The sequence below is a fragment of the Strongylocentrotus purpuratus genome, unplaced genomic scaffold (genome assembly GCF_000002235.5).
Source record: "Strongylocentrotus purpuratus isolate Spur 01 unplaced genomic scaffold, Spur_5.0 spur5_scaffold_3, whole genome shotgun sequence".
Taxonomy (NCBI): Eukaryota; Metazoa; Echinodermata; class Echinoidea; order Camarodonta; family Strongylocentrotidae; genus Strongylocentrotus; species Strongylocentrotus purpuratus.
In genome coordinates, this window is record NW_022145609.1 from 29,533,545 (window position 1) to 29,553,973 (window position 20,429).

General features: G+C 39.9%; 1 protein-coding gene across 1 annotated transcript in view; it reads right to left on the reverse strand.

The window, feature by feature from the left end:
• LOC580672 overlaps positions 1 to 20,429 on the reverse strand; it is a 28,714-nt gene that overhangs the window by 4,664 nt on the left and 3,621 nt on the right. The window contains 24 exon segments of the mRNA XM_030996799.1: positions 69 to 482; positions 485 to 814; positions 1,153 to 2,008; positions 2,427 to 2,851; positions 3,122 to 3,815; positions 4,146 to 7,049; positions 7,412 to 12,282; positions 12,577 to 12,871; positions 13,152 to 13,396; positions 13,711 to 13,930; positions 14,287 to 14,524; positions 14,797 to 15,148; positions 15,361 to 15,521; positions 15,753 to 16,157; positions 16,292 to 16,494; positions 16,738 to 16,941; positions 17,216 to 17,470; positions 17,726 to 17,966; positions 18,199 to 18,584; positions 18,849 to 18,953; positions 19,078 to 19,345; positions 19,547 to 19,826; positions 20,156 to 20,200; positions 20,203 to 20,365. Coding sequence (XP_030852659.1) covers positions 69 to 482; positions 485 to 814; positions 1,153 to 2,008; positions 2,427 to 2,851; positions 3,122 to 3,815; positions 4,146 to 7,049; positions 7,412 to 12,282; positions 12,577 to 12,871; positions 13,152 to 13,396; positions 13,711 to 13,930; positions 14,287 to 14,524; positions 14,797 to 15,148; positions 15,361 to 15,521; positions 15,753 to 16,157; positions 16,292 to 16,494; positions 16,738 to 16,941; positions 17,216 to 17,470; positions 17,726 to 17,966; positions 18,199 to 18,584; positions 18,849 to 18,953; positions 19,078 to 19,345; positions 19,547 to 19,826; positions 20,156 to 20,200; positions 20,203 to 20,365 — 14,560 coding nt within the window.

Here is a 20,429-nt window from a genome sequence, read left to right on the forward strand (position 1 = left end):
TTTTCAAACTTTTTCAGAGCCCATGAAACAAATGTGGAAGTCAAATCTTTGCCGTTCAATGGAATTACAGCATTCAGGTTCGTAGCTGACAGTACGGAGCAGATGCTTGCCAAGAATGGTTACAGGATTGATGACTTCACATATTGGGTTGCACTTCCTAGTCTCCTCAACACAGAAGTTGTAGAACTCAGCCTGGTTGATATCCTGGAAGGTGGCATTCAATGTTGAGTCTTCATCAAGGAACATCTCTCTGCATTTCTCAACGGTTGATCGACAGGATCCGAATCGAGATGGAATAACGTTTCTTGGCGTGTCAATTGGAGAGACATCATATGCTGAAATGAACTCTGCAACATCAGTTGTAATACCACCCTCTGGCAGAATGAAGTCGTTGTGATACTCTGTGTCGAGGTTGCCCAGGAGTCCACGAGACTTTCCATGGTACCAGCCACTCAGATGGAAGATGCATAAGAACTGGTCAACTGGCAGGAGAGAGCTATGCCCTTGGTTGATGTCACATTCACCCATGGACCCTTGGCCATAATGGTCAATTCCTTGCTGACTCGTGTCTGGTAGGGTAGTTCCTGCAGTGTTGGCAATCCATTAATATGGACAACATTCTCGTCATCAATTGCAACGCTCATGTTGCGGACAACAAGGGTAATGCGTTTCTTCTGGACCAAGAGTGTGAAGTTACGATCTACGTAGTCATGAGCCAGGACGTATGTTTGCTGTTCGTTGGCGTATGCGGGAACACTGTACACCTTGCCATCAAAGGTCATGACATGGTTCTCACCAAAGATCATGGCTGTGTCTGTAACATGAACAAAAATAAAAATACCAATTGTAATGTCATGATCGTATAATGTAAATATTCTCAAACTAAGTCTTTATATTCTAAGAGATACATGTTCATTCTTGTCATATTCCAGATTTGTAAATAAATTATCCCTAAATAAACTCCATTATATATAATAATTAAAAGCCAAAAATGTCCTAGCAGGCAGATTTTTTTTTATTATCTCCTCCCTTGTATGACCCTACATGTATATAAATTTGAATATATTATGTACGGTAGAAAATGTTTTTGGTTTCTAGAAAGGTTTGTTTAATTTAAGTTACTATCATCTACAGTTGAACAAAAATACTCACATGTCCAGGGGCTGTAAATCCTGATGTGTTCCAGTGGAAGCATTTCAACAGGAATACGGAGCTCTTGGAGAACCGTAAGGACTTTGGTGATGTATTCAGACAGCTTGGTCTCAAGTTGAAGCTTGAGGTCCTCGATGTCAGCCTTGATCTTTTTGTAGGTTTCTGGCCAGTTCTGTTTGATCTCTGTGATCTTCTCCAGCAGTTCAGTCCACTTCTCGTTGGCCTTTATCTTCAGAGTCTCCACCTTGGCCATTACATTCTCTCGGAAGTGAGTGGCATTTTGTTTGAGTTCCTCCATGATGACCTTTGCAATCTCGTACTGGGCCAGGACTTGCCTCTTGATCTCGGGATATTTTTCTTCCATTATTATTCTCTTCAGCTCTGGGTACTTCTCTTCAAGGAGGACTCTCTTCAACTCAGGCAAGGTCTCAGTCTTGAAATGAAGAGCCATCTGTTTCAGATTGGACAGCAACTCGGGGTCCTTGACAAATCTTGTCAGATTGGTGATCATCTCGTTGATCTTTGGCTTGATCTCCTCCTGCCATCTGGTCAAGATTTCTTCTTTCTTCTCCATGAGGCGAGGCTTCCATTCAGTTTCCCACTTTTGCTGGTATAAGTCCTTTTTCTCATTGAATTTTTGCTTGTATTCATCAAAGATTACCTTGTACTCAGCGATCTTCTCGTCGAGTCGCTCTCGGAATTCTTGGAGTGTAGTTTGGAATAGCTCAATCTTTTCATCGATCAAAGGCTTCCTCAGTTGATAGTAATCATTGATCGTCTTGGAGATATTGTTATACCTCTCTGTCATGTTCACACGAATCTCTTGCAGAGTGATGTTGAGCTGTAACATCTTATCCTGGATAGAAAGAAGGACAGAAGATGAACAAGGAACTCTTGTTAATACATTGTTTATCACGGTTGATATTGAATACGAGTATGTGAACTTAATTAGACAAACATTCGTTTCTATCTCTGTTTGATATTTTTTTTAATTATGTGCAATATTCAATGTATAGATATTTTTATCATGTACAAGAAGTAGCAAATGCGGACAAATGCTTCAGGGCAACAGTGTTGCAACTCACTTTTCATGCACCGTGACACATTTGCTGCTCCTTCTCCTTTAACATTTTTGTGTTCAATTTTTTTTTTAAACGTATTTGTTTCTTGCCATTGTATTGGTGCATGGTAAAATCAAAATGAAAAAGATAAATAATAACAATAAGACCAATAACAGTGAAGCTTATCATGAACATTCCAAAAATTGACAATACCTTGATGAACTGGATCTGGCTGTTGCTCAGTTTGGGCAGTGTCCTGAAGCTAGTCCAGTTGAATGGATGAGAAATGTTCATGGCAAAGCTGTGGTCATCAAGACGGCCAATGGAGTTGAGTGTATCCCTGATCAGTGTGCGGGTACGGTTAATAGCCTGCCTAGTAAGAATGCTGGTATTGTTAATGGCCTGGCCAGTGAAGAGGCGAGTCTGGTTAAGGGCATACTGGGTCATGATGAGGGTCTGGTTCAGAGCATAGCGGGTCATGACTTTACTGCGGTTGTAGGCCATTTCAGTCAGGACACGGGTGCGGTTGAGTGCAATCATGGTCAAATTGATGGTCCTTTCAACTGGCTTAATGGCAGCCATTAAAGCACAGGCCTTCGATGGGAATTGATCCACTTCGTAGTAGCGAATGGCCCATCCTGCGAAAGATAAAAAAGAAATGGTCTTTGATATATACACATACTACTGGTACATTCTGAAATTTCTGACTGCAGGTAAGTGTATAAACATGACTAAAGATTATGTAATTAGCAAATGCATCACTTAAAGGGATAAGTATATCAAAAGTATAAATATTTAAGGTAACTGAAATCTTACAACTAAAGAAGTAAAAAGAGACTATACATGTAATACTTGAAATGAGAATGAGGATTTGAGATGTATATTTGCCAGGAATACTGATGTCATACCTGCCATAGTGTTGTTGACATATGTCACATATTCCATGGTGAAGTCTTTGGCAGGTCCCTGGATGTAGGTCACAATGTTGTTAGTCATGTTGCGGGCATAGATGATTGTCCTTGCTGTCATATTCTTAGCCTGGTAGATTGAGTTCTTGGTCAGGTTCCTGGCCAGAAGAGCATACTCCCTGGAGAGATTGACAAGTCGAGTTTCATCCCTGATGTAGATGACCAGATTGATGCTCCTGTTGCGGATCATATATATGGTTTCATTGGCAACCTTCAGACTCCTGACAATCAGATCTTTGGTGTTGTTAAGGTACATCTTCATTTTGGCAATGCTCTCTTCCGATGTTAGATTCTTCCATGCTTCTATGGCTTTGGCTTGGACAATAATGAGGGTCTCGTTGGCTTTGTTCATCACAATGACCGATGTCCTGTTAAGGAAGCACATCGTCTCGTTGATGGTAACCCTCCATGGTTGGGAACGGGTGCGGTTAAGGAAGACAATGAGGTCCCTGGCAGTTTGGTTCAGGATTGGAAGAACAACCTCTCTGAGGGTGGTGTTGGATACATTCAAGAGATCATAGAGATTCTTGTTTACCATCACCAGAGATGTGTTGGCCCATGTCAACGTCTTGCTGGCGTAGAATTTGGTCAAGTTTGAAGCCACAAGAATCTTTCCATAGGAAAAGTTGCCAACCTATATTTGAAGAAAAGAGCATAACAAAAATTGGTATACATGTAGAAACAAAATGAAGTGGCACAATTACATCAAAGGTGATTTTATCGTTCAGAGAGTTCATGTGATTATCGGAAAAATTTATTAAAGGATTATTTTTAATTTCTTCTACAGTTTTAATACACAATTTTATATTGATTGAAGCAGTTTGTCTTCTTTGTTCTAGTAATATTTATAATATAAACATTTCTAGGAAATTCTCTTCTCTTCCATTTTTTCTACTTTACAAAGTTTTCAAGTTGTAACACAACTATTATCTATTCAAACAGGTACACATATTCAGTAACTCACCTCTGCAACGGTCATGTTCAGGAATTTCACAGGATACTTGTTGAGCAGACTTGTTCGGTCCTTGATGCTCATCTTTGCATTTTCAACAAGATTCTCTACAAGTTGTCGGATGTACGCATTGAGGTCTTCACTGAGTTCAAAGATGGTCTTTTCCATTGACCTCATTGGTAGCTCATTGATGAGTGAGAATTCATCTTTGGCTGCAAAGATTATGGCTTCAACTGTCTTGTTGATACCCATCTTGGTAGCGTTCAGGAATTCTCCAGACTTTCTCACGATGATTGGCCTCCATGTCTGCCATTTACCCTGAGCCTTGATCTTGTAGGTGATGAATTTGTCTTTTCCAAGCACGTACATATCCTGAGCTTTCTGTCTGTAGATGATGTACATCTCTGTGGCGTTCTCCTTCAGTTCTCCATAGAGGCGTGTCATGTTGGCTTTCACTTCTTTGTAGAACATTGTAAGATTGACTTTCAATTCCTCAAGCTTTACCTTCATTTCATCAATTTTCTGGATGGTTTTTTGCTTGTACTGAGGGTATCTTTCGATGTGGTATTCTGCGGTTTCCATCAAGAAAGCCTCGGTCTGGGCAGGGAGTTGACGAACACGTTCTCTCAAGTTGGCAGCACGAAGCTTTATCATTTCAACCTTCTGCATCATGATTTCACGATAAGGTTGCACATGAGGTTCAAGGAACTCGATTGTCATGTTGATGTATTTGTCAGTGATGTCGCGAACCTGCAGAGTGTAGTTGAAGAGAGCTTGCCTGGCATAGCAAGTGTAGTTGCGGATGGTCTCATTGACAATTGGAGCATACTCCTGATAGTACAAGGTAACATTTCCTTTAGCCATGTTGTAATACATGATTGCTCTTTCCTTTGCAATCTTGCTCTTTTCAAGTACAGCCACTTTGTATTTCTTCATTGCCTTCATGACTACAGGAGTATACGTCTTCCTGAGAGCCATTACTTTGTCGATTGCAACTCGAGAGTACACCTTGGTGAAATTGGCCACTTGCTTACTGTATGCCTTTGTGAGGATGGCTGCCTCATTGCTGTAAACCTTAGTGAGGTTGACTGCCATCTTGCTGTAGAGGACTGTAAGATTCATTGTCATGTTGACAGGAGGCTGGACAATTTGATAGATGGTCCTGTTGAAGTAGCAGAGTGGAAGCATATTGACAGGATGAGTTTCGTTCTTGGAGATAGCGATGATCTGGGTAATTACCTCATCAAGCTGTACCTTCCTCTTCATGTACTCGTTGCCCATGCGAACAATAATTTCGTCATATTGTTCCTTCCTCTTCATGTATTCATTGACAATCTTTTCAATTATCTGATCAACATCAATGTTGTATCTTTCTCTGATGTAGTCAGCAGCAATAACCTTCATAGCCATCAGACGCTCCTTGAGCTCTTCAAGTGATCTTGGGCGAGCATCCCACTGTTCCTTCAGAACTGTCTTGATTAGGTCAGCCTTTGTCTTGACAAAGAGTGTTACAGCCTTGGTCAGGTTTGCTACTTTTTCTTTGGTGATGTTGAAGACAAGCTTCAGATCTCCCTTGATGACATCAACATAGACGTATTCATGGAGGGTAGAATTCCACTCTTTTAGCATTCCAATGGCCTGCTTGATGGTCTCATTCAAGTATGTCTTGTTGACATAACGGAAAGTGGTTTGGTTCAGCACTTCAAGACCGTTGATCATGTTGTCTTTCATAACTATGGCCAGATCCTTTGTTTCCTCTATACTGGTCTTGTTGATGATGTCAATGACATTGCGTGGTCTGATGCGGATGACCTTACGCATAAGCTCCTGGACCTGGGCATCATCTTGGTATTCAATGAAGATGGACCTTGCGATTGCATCGGTGGTGGTGCTGTTTAGGTAGTAGCGGACAAAGTTCTTGATCTTTGTGATTTGTACTTTGATTTCTGCCTTGACTGTTTCCTTGTCCAGAGAAGCAATGTTCATCTTCATCTCATTAATCTTTTCTCCAATGTTTACTTTGAGTGTAGCCATTCTGTCCTTGATCTCGCCAATCTTCAATTTCAATTCTTCAATCTTCTCCTGGAACTTGGGAACATTGAATCTGGTCTGGATATAGTTGACAAGAATCTCAACTCTAGCTTCATACTGGATTAGCTCCTTGAAGTCAGCTACAGCAGCTACAGCCTTCTTGGTTAGGTTTGCCTTGAGTTCCTCCAGGTAATTCTTAGCTCTGGTCTTGATTTCATTTCTATTCTCCAACACCCATGTGATTTGTTGACGGCGCTCTTCATACTTGATGAGGGTCTTGATGTTTTCCATGGTTTCTCTAGGATGAGTGATGTTGTATCGGAGCTTAGTGTATAGTTCCCTGAGTGTAGCATTAAGCCTGGTTACTCTTTCATTCAACTTTGTCAAGTTGACATACCTGCCTACGAATTCCCGAGGGTTGTTACGGGCAAAGGTGATGGTCTCATTGAGTTTCTGCATCTGTGTGCAGAATGTCTGGTTCAAGCTCTCAAGCTGGGTGTAGAAGGTCTGGTTCAGTTTCTTCAGCTGGATGAAAAGAGTTTCATTCAGTTTCAGAGCCTGGTTGAAGAAAGTCTGGTTGAACTGTGAGAATGTGGTACTGAGAGTCTCATTAGCCAACATCATGGTGTAGCGCATGAAACACTTGGTGCAGTTGGTCATCCTCCTTGTGTTTGTGAGGGTACGGTTAGCAACTTCCATGAACCTGTTAATGGTGCTGTTGGCGATGGTGATGGTACGGTTGAAGGTATTGTTGATTGCTCCAACAGTGATGTCCACAATCTCTGCAACTGTCTCAGGGTTCCAGCTGAAGTTGCTGTAGATCACATTACTCTCATTCAATTTCAGCAGCCATGTGATGTCATTGACCGTCTTGAAGTTGTCCTTCTGTGAAAACATAAAAGTGCAATAAATATTAAGTAGAATGTTCATTTATGTCTGTTCATCAATAATATACTAATATGCATTCATAAATACTAATCGTCATTTGCAATAATCACGCATGCAGCGTTGAGTGTAATTTGAAAGATTATATATTGACCTTCATATGTCACAAATACTATAAAAAGCCTATACTATACGCAATTTGCCTTTTTAAGTTACACAAAATTATATACATGTATATTACAATTTTAATGATGACTTATCTTGTAGGATGACTTGGTTTCCACAAGTTCTTTCCATTATGTGAGTTTGAATATGATATACTGCTAGTGGTCACTACATGAGAAAAATGGTTTAAAACTCACCAATAGTTCGTGCTCAATGTAGAAAGTCAAGCTGTCCCCAAATGTGTTGAGATTTGCTCCAGCAGAAATCAGACCAATAGATGGAAGCTTGATGGTAGCTACCAGATTCTCGTAATTGAGGCGCTGATTGAAGACAACAGTTCCCTTAGGGTTGACCCAGGTGATGTTGAAGAGCTGGGACATGTCTTTCAATGTTGTCAGATCTAGTCCATTCTTGACAGCGAGGTTATTCATAGGATCAACCCAGAGGAATACAAAGCGATGACCGATGTAAGAATACTCGATACCCTTGAAACCTTTGAACACAACTGAGTTCTGGAAAGTGCTGTTGACAAAGCGGGATTCCACATTTGCAAATGAATCGATAAGAGCCTTTTCGAAAGACATGATTCCAGCCATATTTGTGATATTGAACTTAGAGATTCCTGCAGCTCTGACAAGTGGAGAGGTAATATTTCCAACAACCATTGCAGATATTTCTCCATAGTGTGTAATGTTAGTGAAGTCAATGAAATTCAGTTGGCCACTGAAATGGGCATCATTGAATGGTGTGAGAAGAGTAAGCATCACTTTGGATTTGGCAGCATCAAAATTGAGAAGGTTGCGGGAATTGTTCATCTGATACTCAAACACTGCACTGCTGTTTAGCCATCTGCTGATAACATTACTGTACATGCGGCTCGTTGCACTGTCAAAACTGAGAAGGGAACGAGAATTGTTCATCTGAGACTCGAACAAGGCACTGCTGTTGAGCCATTTGCTCTTGATGTTACCATACATGCGGCCTGTCACTTGTTCAAAGTTGAAAAGGCTGTAGTGGTTCTTTATAGAGTAAACGGTTTCAGTCATAGCGGTCATTGGCTTGCTGGTGAGGCGTGCTTCTGATGTCATGTTGAACAGATCAAAGCTGGTAAGATTACGTACATTCTTCACTTCAACCATGCCAAGGGCCTTTCCTGTAGCAAATCTACTTGTCAGGGATCCAGCAGAATGAGCCACAAGCTTTTCAAATTTGCAGAAACATGAAGAGTCTGTAAGTGTGTAGTCTGCTACAAATGATGAGTTAAACAGTTTGTTGTTTAGGACAGATTCGGCAGATGCTGCAACCCGGGAGAAATGGAAAAGTGATTCAAATCCCTCAAGAGAGTAGTCAGCAACTGTCATAGAATTGACAAGTGCACTGTTGAAGTTGGTTATGAAGCTTCCATTAACACGATCAAAGGTCATGGGTCCTCTGAAGTTGTTCATCTCCATGCCAGTCTTGCCTTCAATGCTTGCTAGTCTAGATGTGAAGGAAACAACAGCTGAACTGTTGACACGGTCAAAAGTGAAGATACGTTGGAAGTTTGTGAAATCAATTCCTGCCTCTGTTGTCAGATTTGCCAAGATAGACTTGATTGTAGTTAATCCACCAATCTTGACATCAGCAAATCGGAAAAGCCTCTCAGAACCATGCATCTGCATGATACCTCTTGATGAAGAGTTGACAAATCGGCTGGCTACATTAAATTCAGCAGATGATTCTGCAGAATCAAAGGTTGTAATGTTTTCAAAGTTGGTCAGGATTGAGTCAGCATTACCAGTCATGTTGATCTTTGATGTGAGGAAAGAGAACTCGCCCTTCATAGCTGCATTTCCAAACTTGAACAGATTTGTGGAATCAGTGACCTGAGCAGAGCTTGAAGCTTTAATTTCCCTTGTGAATGGAGTGTTGATAGTGATAGCAGAAGAAACATTAGCAAGTTGGACCTTGAAGAGTCCAGCACCAGCATTTGCAACCAGACTAGATTGAGTAGTGGTATTCAAGAATCTGCTGGTCATGACTGATGAGGTAGAACCAGTTATAGTGTCATACTTCATGAAACCTGCCATGTTCTGGACATCGAAATTTGTAACACCTTGCATCTTGATAGGCCAAGAAGAGAAGTTTCCTTCGGTAGATATGACCAATTCTTCATAGTTCAGGGGCCCGGCTTGGTTGTTGATGTGGGCATTGATACTGGTTTCCAGGGATGAGATGATGCTTGAAAAGTTGGATGATGCACAGCCCTCCATTCGAGAGTATGTAAGGACACCAGCCATGTTGTCCAGCCTGACATGTGAAAGAAGATTCCATCGTGCAATCCTTGAAATGATGTCATTGGCAGCAGACATTTCATACTTTCCAAACGTTGTGACATTCTTCCAGTTTTCCATTTCAACATCAAATGCAGAACCAGTCTTGACGATAGGCGTGCTGACATTGAAGTTGGTTGAAAAGACATTTGCTGCAAATGTTAGGGGACCTGCAATATCACGGACAGACCACATGACACCAGTGTCGACCTTTGCAATGCGAGATGTGATGCCAAACATGCTGTTAGTAGTGGCATTTGATGCTTGGAAGAAACCATTTGAACCGATGACGAAGTTGGTAGAGTTGGAAGTCATTACGATCAAGGGACTGGTGAATTCATTTTGTCCAGAAATTGCCAATCGGTCAAAATTCAGGAGAGATCGGACACCAGAAAAGCTAGAATCCATGTTCATGGTCCAGTTGGTCCACTTGGTGAGAACAGCAGTTCTTGACATTCCAGTAATGGATTCAAATTTGTTGATCTTCTCAAAGCCTTGAAGAGCCAGCTCGCCATTGTAAGAAACAGATGTTGTTGTCAGGGGAATAACGGTGAAGATATTGGAGGTCGTCATGTTCATAAGCTCAAAGTTAAAGAGCCTCTGGAAGTTTTTCATTTCAAGCAGACCACCAACAACCATATGGGTGACAGGGGTATTAACTTCATGAGAAATAGTGCCATTGATTCTTGTAAAGTCAAAAATACCTCTCATGTTATCAACTTCAACTCCATGGAAACCTGCGATGTTGAGCATCCTGTTATTCACTCCATATTCAATCTTGGCAATGCTGCTGGTGTATGTGAATGGTGCAGTCATATCAATGATTCTACCTTCAAAAGATCCAGACACATTCAGCTTAGATGTCGTAAGGTTTCCAATGACAACAGTTTCAGCAAGAGGATACTGGAACCAACCTGCCATGTCTTGGACCTTGTGCATTTGATGGTAGGATGTCTTCAGTGGGGATGTGTTGAAAGTTGCAATAACTTCTGCAGATGCCGAGTCAAACTGGTTGACATTCCTAAAGTTCTTTAGAGAGATCATTTCTGTCAGGCTGGAATCAACAAAGTAACTGTTTGTTGACATGACAAATGAATGAGCAATGGAATCAAAGTTGACAAATGATCGCACTCCATTAAAGCTTACTTCATTCTGGATAGATGTGGAAACATTGAAGATCTTGGATGTAAAGTTCATACCTGATGAAATTGAGTCAAAGTTAAGGAGAGATCTGTGATTGGTAATGTCCATACCTCCAGTCATTGATGTGTTCATTAGACGACTGGTGAAAGATGACAAAGATTCAACTGCCACTTTAGCAACCTGAGTAAATGAACGCACATTTTGTACAAGCAATGTGGTGTTTGTGTTTCCCCTGGCAAAGCGAGATTCAATATTGCCAGATACATGTCCAGTAATATCATCAAAGTAGGAAATATTCTGGAAGTCTGTGAAGGCAATAAGATTGTCCATAGTGGCGTTCAGAAGAGCTGTCTTTACAAACCAGATCTGCTTTCCTGTGACACTGTCAAAGTCAAAGACCCGGCGGAATCCATTCATCAAGAGTGTGTTGTTGGCTGTAACATTCACAAGGCGAGAGGACAGAACATAGTTGGATGAGCCATCTAGAGTTGTGAAAGATACATCGGAATTCTCAAGATTCATCTGGGTTTCATATGTGCTGTTGACAAACCTGCTAGTAATATTATTGCTGAGGTGAGATGTCAATTGGCTGAACACCAGAGGACCATTCATATCCCGAAGAGCCATGCCAGAGATGTGACTGCCATTGATGAACTTGTTGAGGAGATTAGCTTCTAAGCTACTACTGACCTCATCAAATTGAGAAATGCTGCTAAAGCCCTTCAGCTGAGATTGACCCTGTGCATTCCAATTGACCATGTTGCTCCTGATGTCATGGGAAGCCTTGACAAGGACCTTGTTGAATTTGAAGAGCTTTCGGAAGGTTTCAAAACTTACTGAGCTGTTAAGTGAAGACTTGATCATAGGAGACTGAAGCTTGTATGTCATTATACCTGTCATCTCATTGAAAAAGGTTGGTGCAGACATTTCATTGATGTTGAAGTTTCCAATGACATCGAAAGATCCCAACCTTGATGTCATGGATGTGTTGTGATTTGCCACCATGTTCAAAACCTCATGGAAGTCACCATTAGATGAAGAGCGTGTGCTGAAACTTATGAGAGGAGAATTAACCTCGGTATGGTGCAAAGCTGCCAAATCGAAAGGAGTATCTGGTTTAGACATGGTCACATTAACTGATGTTAGGGTGTTCATACGAAGTCCTGTCCTTACTGCTACATCTCCTTCAGTCTTCAGGGTGATCTCACGATCCTCAATAAGCAGAGAGTGATTAAGACCAGCTGAGATGTTCAGTCGCTTCTGTTCAGCAGCAAACGACAGCTTCTGGTCAAAGAGGCTTTGGCTCAAAAAGATGTAATGTGAAGCTGAAATGTTAGCAATGACTGGACTAGACATGTTGGCACTTTGACGTAAGGTGAGGGTTGATGAAGTAACATTGAAAATGAACTTGTTCAAAACCAGATCCTTGACACTGCTGAAGTCCCTGCTGAAGGTCTTGTTAAGCATATCCCGCATGATCATGGGTACAAGACGTGGACTCATCTCAGTGACTGGGCCGTCAACAACCAAACTGTTTGAAACATTGGTTGAGAATAGTTGATGGAGGTATGACCAATACATGGACACAGCAGAAGGCCTTACAGACAAGTTACCTGTAGAAAGTGAGAAGAAAACAGAAAATATATTTGATAATTACAATACCAAAACCTTTCTTGTTGGAAATAATTGCATAAATACCACTCTAAATATCAGCACTATCTTGCCATGCCTTTTTCAGAAAATTGAAGAAGAGACATACTCCCAGTTATATTTGAGAAAAATGTTGTAAACGCTTTTGAATATCAAACAAGCTGTTACATTTTCAAATTTACATTGTCCATTTATGATGGCAAGATTTAAGTAATTTGCTAATATTAACGTGACACTATTTGGTACTGATGACTTACTGATTTCAGTAAAATCGAGGAGATCAGAAACACTATCCTGACTGTTTTCAGAGAAGAATTGCAGTCCATTCTCACAGGAGTACAGGGCTGTATAGTTCTGGAAGTAAACCATTGTAGGTGTTGATATGTCCATAACCCAGTTAGCTGACGGCTTCTTCCATCCTGCACCAATACTGTTGGACACAGTAACTTGAGGTTTGCTGTAACGAGTGTCGTAGAGGGTGTATGTATGGTCCAATGCGGATGTGCCAGACTCCATATCGATCATAAGATGAAGAAAGTTGACATTGTTCATCTGTATTGAAATTGGATTAAAAGAGGAAAAATCAAGATTCAGGCCTATGGTGGAAAAGAAAAATTCATCTTATGACGTCATCTGAAGCAATCTTTTACTTACAGCTTGTTGACATTTCATTTGTTTAAACATTTACCAAAACTTTTCAAGGATATTTGAATAATATTAATTTGAACAAAAATAATATTAATCCATAAAAAAGTTCTTTGTATATCATGTATTTGGAGTATACTTTAACACACAAATAATGCATTTCTGGCTCTGAACAGAGGATATTTACCTTAAGCAGAGGGATTGGTGTTGTCAGTTCCAGAGAGTAGTCCATCTGGTTGCTGATCGTAGCATTCTCAAGTCGGAGATCAAAGTCGTATGTCAGGTGTGTCTGGGGGCTCCTTAGGTTAGGTACAAAGATACTGGTCTGAATAAGATGTTCCTCAGTCAGGGATGATTGATCAAGGAACCTGAAGTTGACACCACCATCTATGACAACTGGCTCGTCAATGAGTGCAGTCTCGCCAAAAAGTTCTGTAAGAAAGAATAAACCAGTCAACAAAGACTCATGAGAATATTTTACAAGTAATAACTCTTGTGCCAAAGTTGAAGACTATTACAATACGATTGTTTAAATCAGGTTTGTCTAAAGAAATGAAGGTGATGTTAATGAGCAAAATATATTCTAATGCTTCATGTATTCAGCAAGGAATGTTAGGAGATTTTATTAAGCATTAGTTTAACTCAAACCTGTATTATTTTTTACATACTTTATCGTATTTGAATGCGTCATGTCAATTCTCTCTGCGATATACGTTTATTTTATTGACTGCATTCTTATTACTTACTAAGCAGAACTGGAGAGTTGAGGAACATGGAAACATCAGGGTTATTCACAAGAACGTCTGTCCTGAGTCCCATTCTGAAGTTACTGTTGGTCTCTCTTGGCTCCTTGGTTACATCGTATTCAGCAAAGATGTGGTGAGTGTTGCGTGCAACCTGTCCTTCCAGACGATAGCCATTCACTGTAGTTTCATTCCTCAAGGTAACATCCAGAAGAGGGAATTCCTGTAAATAAATGCGATATTACAATTAACACAATATATGCATGTGAAAGTAAAATTGGGACGCAAAGAAACAGGTTACTTTATATTTAAGACTGAGGCTGTCTAATGATTAATGTGTAAACAAACTCTCTCATTCAAAGCACCTAACACCCAAGCCTTCCTAAACTTGTATTTTTGTAAAACATTTCCTAGGAATAACCAGCGTTCCCTGTATCTGAACAGTGATTCCCAAATATAATAAGCCAAGAATAGAGAGACCATGCATCGTCAAATTGCTAGTCCAACCGGTGGGGAATTCTCTATTACACTGTAAATCAAGGTACCTACTAGATGCAGTAAGATATGAATGATTCTTACCCATGTGGCATTGGAGATTTGTGTGTGGACTGTAAGCTCTTTCAGTTCATCTGTAACGGTCTCAACAGTGTTGAAGTCAAATGCCCAGTCAAGGGTCGCCATCTTGAGGTCACGCTTTACCATTGGTCCCCTTGTGACTCTCCTAGCAGTGATGGTTGAGGTCTGGTATTTAGCATGGTTGATCTGATATCCAGTCCAGGGGAAGAGAAGCTGCTTGTACAATGGAGTCTCATTATCCCTGCAAAAATTGAAGAGCAAATATGACAATATTTATATACAATCAGTCTTTTTTTTTAAAGAAATGATATATTAATTAAGATCTAAACATCTTCAGTATGAAACAAATATAGAGTTCAAGCTACAGGACGTTACAGAACAAAATCTGTTTTTTTAAAAATCTTTTTCATTCTAATACTTTTTTTTTCCTGCGTAAGAAACTAATGAAAATTTTGAAATAATGCCTATGGCACCACCTTTGATGGCGCAGGCATACAAACGAAAGTAGCTTACCAATAGTATGTGTCAGTGAGATGTGCATTCCAATCACCATTGTTTGACTGATTAACAAACTGTCCAACGGCAGCCCAGTACAAACTGTTGATGGATGCATTGAAGACTGCAGTAAGATTCTTCTGTGCTAGAGATGTCTCGTTCCTAACAAGGAAGTCAACTGATGCTGTGTTCTCAGCAGCAGAAACGTTGAAGACGGCCCTGTATGAAGAGGACGAATCTGTGGTTTCATTCAGGATTCCAGCAAACATGATGAAGTTCTTAACTTCTGGCACGGTGAATGTCCACTTGGCTGTCTTGCGAAGACGATCAACACTCACAAGTGAGGTAATGTTGCGAGTAAGTTCCTCTCCTAAAAAAGCCATGAAATAAAAAGTAAAAAGCTGGTTAAACAATTTGATAAGAAACTATTTGGAAATTTAATCTGGGCCTCTTAAGTTTATCATTTCTGCTTTCAGCCGTTATTTCTTATAAGTAGTTAAAACAGTTAAGACATCAGTACGTCAGCAGTAAAAGCTAGTGAAATTCTATTTATAAAATAAATAATTTAAAAGCCTTTATTACCTGGTGCATAGAAAGAGACACGGACTGTATCAATAAGCTTGGTAAATGCTGGAGCATTTTGCTTGTTCCTCTTTCCGATCGACTTGAATAGCATCGGTGCTGGTGCACCGCCTTCCCTGATCTGCTTGTACTGAGCATCGATGGTGTATGCCTTCAGTGCTCTGAAATAATAAAATTGTGCATAACATGTCATCTTGTCATCATGTAAATTTGAAGACAAATATACTTAAATTAACCTCAGTTGAACTGAAAATATACCTATTGCCATTTAAGAAAAAAAATAATCCCATTGCTGACATCACTCATAATGTTGGTGTTGTTGTTTGTTTGGTTTATTTTTAGCATTAGCTTATTTTAAGCATATGTCAAATATGACCATAAACAATACTTACTGGTCTGTGTTGACGAGGGTAAGATTGAAACTGTTAGGTCCACTGAATGGGAAACGTGGTGCTTCAGCGACGTAGCTTGCATTGGGATAGGCCCATGAAACACACAGATCAACGCCAAAGACTTTGCTGACATTGGTACACCTCTGACTTTGGACAGCATCCTGAAGAACTCCTGGGATGAATTCAATATCTCCATTAGCCTTCAAGAGGTTGTAGGTTGTGGAGTAGTTGAAAAGATTCATTGGACGGTCAGTGTTGTTGAGGTTGATCTTGAGGTGAGTTCCATCGATGGTGATGTTGCCTGCCAGCATGGAGGAATGGTAGACAGTGGCATTGGCCATAACACCAGTGAAGACCTTGGTGGGCAGACCAATGCCCATGGTAGCCAGAACCTCTACAGCACCACTAGAAGTAGGCAAAAAGTAAAAGACAATACATATGTATTAAATAAGTTTCTTCTTTCATATCTAAGCAAAAATTAAAACGAAGCAGTTAAAAATAAATGGATTAATCAAATATGTTTATCATGTGGAACATACCTTGGAGCAACATGTCCAGCGGCAATGATCTTAGGAAGATTAATGCTGAACTGACTCTTCATGCGTAGGCTGACAACAGCAGTACCATTGATGCTGCAGTTAAGGGGCATACCCATACCAGTTGGTACAATGAAGCTCTTATCCATGAAGACAAAAGATCGAGTTGTGTTGAGGTTGAGTCCCTGTGACAGGAGCTGTGGAATCTGTAATGTTCAAACATATCCTTGATGAATACTTGGCTGATCAAAATTTATTTGACAATTTTTCATTCATGACAAATTGAAAAGCTTACTATTTCAGCAAATCATGAAGATAACTACTTCTTTCAGTTATACTTCACTGTCAATGCCGATTTGAATGAACTTGATTAAAGTGAAACGTTGCTGGAGACGCTCTAAAAGCAGTATTATTGTGCATTATGAAATGACAATCGAATATAAACTGACCTGTTTTGTCTTGTTCAAAAGCTCTTCATAAATTCCCATGGTGTAAGGAATAAGAGCAAGAACATCACTGGCACTAACGAAACCAAATTCGTTTCCAAAGAGACGAAGGAAGACTGTAGCATCAGTAGCAGATGGTTCCATGCCAACCAGATAGTGCAGTTGGTTGAGCTTGTTCATGGTATTTTCGTGGATAACATCAACAACCTGAAAGCATATAAAACGCACATCACAATTGAAGAGGGATGAATGAATTTCTCCCTGAAATCATGAAAGTATGGGAGATTGAAGCTTGTTAATGTTGAACATAGTTATTTATAAACACCCGTGCAATATATTTGTGAAGTATTCTCCAAGCACTTGCTAACATATTATCCTAGATTGACGTAGATTCATAGAATATGATTTGCAAGCAAATGACAAAGTGTAAACGACAATTATATTCATCATTCATGTTATCAATACTAATCAAATATTATACCTGAGGCTCTCCAAATGATGACTGTCTCTTCATCTTCTTGCCGTATTTGTCCTTCTTGATGAAGACCTCATTGTCTGGCTCAGATGTAGGAGTAACCCAGTTTCCAAGCTGAGCTTCAGCAAACTCTCGAACTTTAGACAAGATTTTCTCATCAATGGTATCAAACATGGTTTGAAGTTTTACTTCTGGGAAGAATCCCTCAGGTCCAAAGACTGATTCAATGATTGGCTCAAAACCTTTCATTTCAATGCCGGTCTGCAAATGGAAATCAAACACGACAAAATGTTATTGAGTAACACATACTGAGAACTCTTGATAAGAATGTTAAAAAAATTATATCATTGTTTGATTCCTGCAAACTTCTTAGATACTCTAGAGGATAAATATTATTTAAGAAAATCTTTAGGAGGCGACTCTTTAAATTGGAAAATGTTAGATGCAGATGCAGGAGATGCAGAAACATGCAGGCCCCTTTTGTCTATTTATGATGTTTTTCTATTATGTTCTTACCTCAAAGATATCCATGCTCTTTCCAAGAGCATTCAGGACATAGTGGAACATGACCTCTTGAGGCAAGTAGCTCTCAGGATTGAAAATGATGTCACTCTCAAATTGGGCAGCAACAGTGTTGTTCCTCCATGGTTCGGTTAAGTTCTTGGAAAGCTCAAAGAAACGAGAATATTTTCTGATATCCTTGGGGTATTCTGGCAGTTCCTCACCATCCATAGCAATCTTCAAATTCATCTTGAACCTGTCAAAAACAGTTTAAACATAGTTACAATTTTCTATCCATGATTTAATTGTATTTTGAAGCATGACACTTCAGAATTGGAAGAAAGTGGACATTATTTTACAAAGATATTGGCTTGGTGCACGTTTTCGAAATTGTTTGGAATTGATGAGTAGTCGATGGAGACAGAAAGCAGTATGCAATTAGCTGAAACAGTTTTTGTTTTAATGAAATGTTTAAAAATAACACTCACTCTTGTAGGGTTGGTTCGCTTGACTCAACAACATTCTGAATGTGAGAGTAACAGAAGGCCTTCATCTGGTTAACGGGCTCGGTTTTGAGGAAGTTCCAGATGTCAGTCAGCTCAGAGACACTTGGGTTAGCCTTCATGGTAATGAGGTAGGCAGCAATTCTCTGTGGTACATCAAGTGTGGTATCCTTGAAGAGCTCAGAAATGACTTGGCTACGGAGTTGATCACTCATCACAAAGCGACGCATGGACTGAATGGCAGCCTTGGAGATGTCTCTTGGGATCTGCTTGTTCTTTGTGCAGCTGATCAGGACAGGAGATACTCTCTCGGAGAAGATGAAAGTCAGTTGGTCGTATCGCTCAACAGGTTCACCAATGTTTCCAATGGCCTGTATGAATAGAAAATAAATATGTTACAAACATGTATAATCTTTTGTATAGACCATTCTTGAAAGCATATTAGTATCATATCAAAATAATTGTAAAGTGAGTCTAAATTAAGGGTCTAATAGAATTAGATTGGACACCAAGTTTTTTGTTAATTCTAATTTTGACTTAAATGCAATATACCTAATCTAAGTATAATTGCAAGCATAAGGATCCAACTGTACAGTTATAAATGTAGTATTGTCACTTAAGTTTTTTCGTTTTACCTTCAGAGCAACGAGGGCTAGACGCTCGTTTTCAGCTGATACAGTGCAGTCATTACCAATGAGAGACTTCAGGTACCTGATGGTTTTGACAATGGGTTCAGGGAGCTACAAGCAAAACAAGAGAATGAATAGATATCAGTCAATGGCATTCAGCAGTCATTGCAGTATATGTGTATCACAAAAGCACCTCATAAACGCAACATTATTTGATTACTAGGAAGTTACTTACAGTGGCAGCAGTGTGAATCTCCTCATTGTTCATCCAGTAGTTGTGGACCATGATACTGAGAGGAAAGATGGTAATCTGTGATGGTGAATACTGAGCCATACGTAGCATTTCACTCATCAGCTCCAAGGTGGGATAGTTCTGAAGGGCCATGGTTACCATCCATGCACTAGCAAGGGGCTTGGGTACGACTCCCTTAGCGATGGCATAGTTCTTAACACTGAAGCAAGCCATGGTTGTACAAGGAAGGAGGCCATCAAGAAGGTATTCCCTGTAGGATGAAGAAATAAAATGGAGGTTAACTTCTAGTGTTCTATATAAATATATAATATAAATACTCACACATTTTATTCAAGTAAATGTTCCTAATGTGTATAAAAATTCTTCTTAATTCCTTGATTCAAAATCCATCAGGTTCTAATACTTTCTACCCAAATACCATGCCTACAAATGGAGTGGAGGAACTACATACCTGGCAATTTTTTCCTTGTCTGGGTTGTCACGGCAGGTCTGTGAGTATGCGCTGCAGTTGTAAGCACGATCAAAGACTTCATGGATGGTTTCATTGTTCATTCCTTCCAGAGCAGCTCTCCATCTACCAAAGAGTCGAGGACTCTCCATCTGAACCTCCTCACGTGAACTCTTGACAAGAGCCTTCAGGATATCCATGGCTTGGTCAGCGGTAACATCATCAGCCTTCTTACCAATTTCCTTGGGGTCATGCTCATACCTCAAGCATGTTGACCTGGAGTCTATCAAAAATATTAAACAACATTTGGTTGAGCATTAGTAGGTCCATGGGTTGAGGGTATTGAAGTGGAGTAGGAGGTACTAGAAGTATTATTGTCTCATCAAGTCCTATATTCAATGGGGAAATGGTATTCACCCTACATTTAAAGAACTTTTACTATTAACATTAAGGGCGCTGAAATGGAACTGGAAAAAACTACTCTTGTAACACTAAATTTGCAATTTAATGTGGATACATGTACATGAATACATGTGAAATATCACATAGATATAGAACCCTTTTTAGAATTAAAATGCACAAGATATTAATTCTCCATTTTATGTAACTTACTTGCTGGATCAACCTTGTAGGAGTTCAGTCTGTCAATGGCGGTGCGATGAGCCTCTGCTGGATGAAGGTGCGAACACCACTCTCACTGTTGAAGTTCATTGGCCAGAAAGAGTGGACCTCTTCACACTGAATCCCCCTGAACTCTCCAGTAGTTCCTTTCAGATCATAGCTGCATGTCTTGGAGGAGTTGATGAATTTGTCCATGACGGTCTAGAGAGGAGTAAAAGGTGGAAATAAGAATAATGATACAAAAAACAAACCACTATCATTTCAA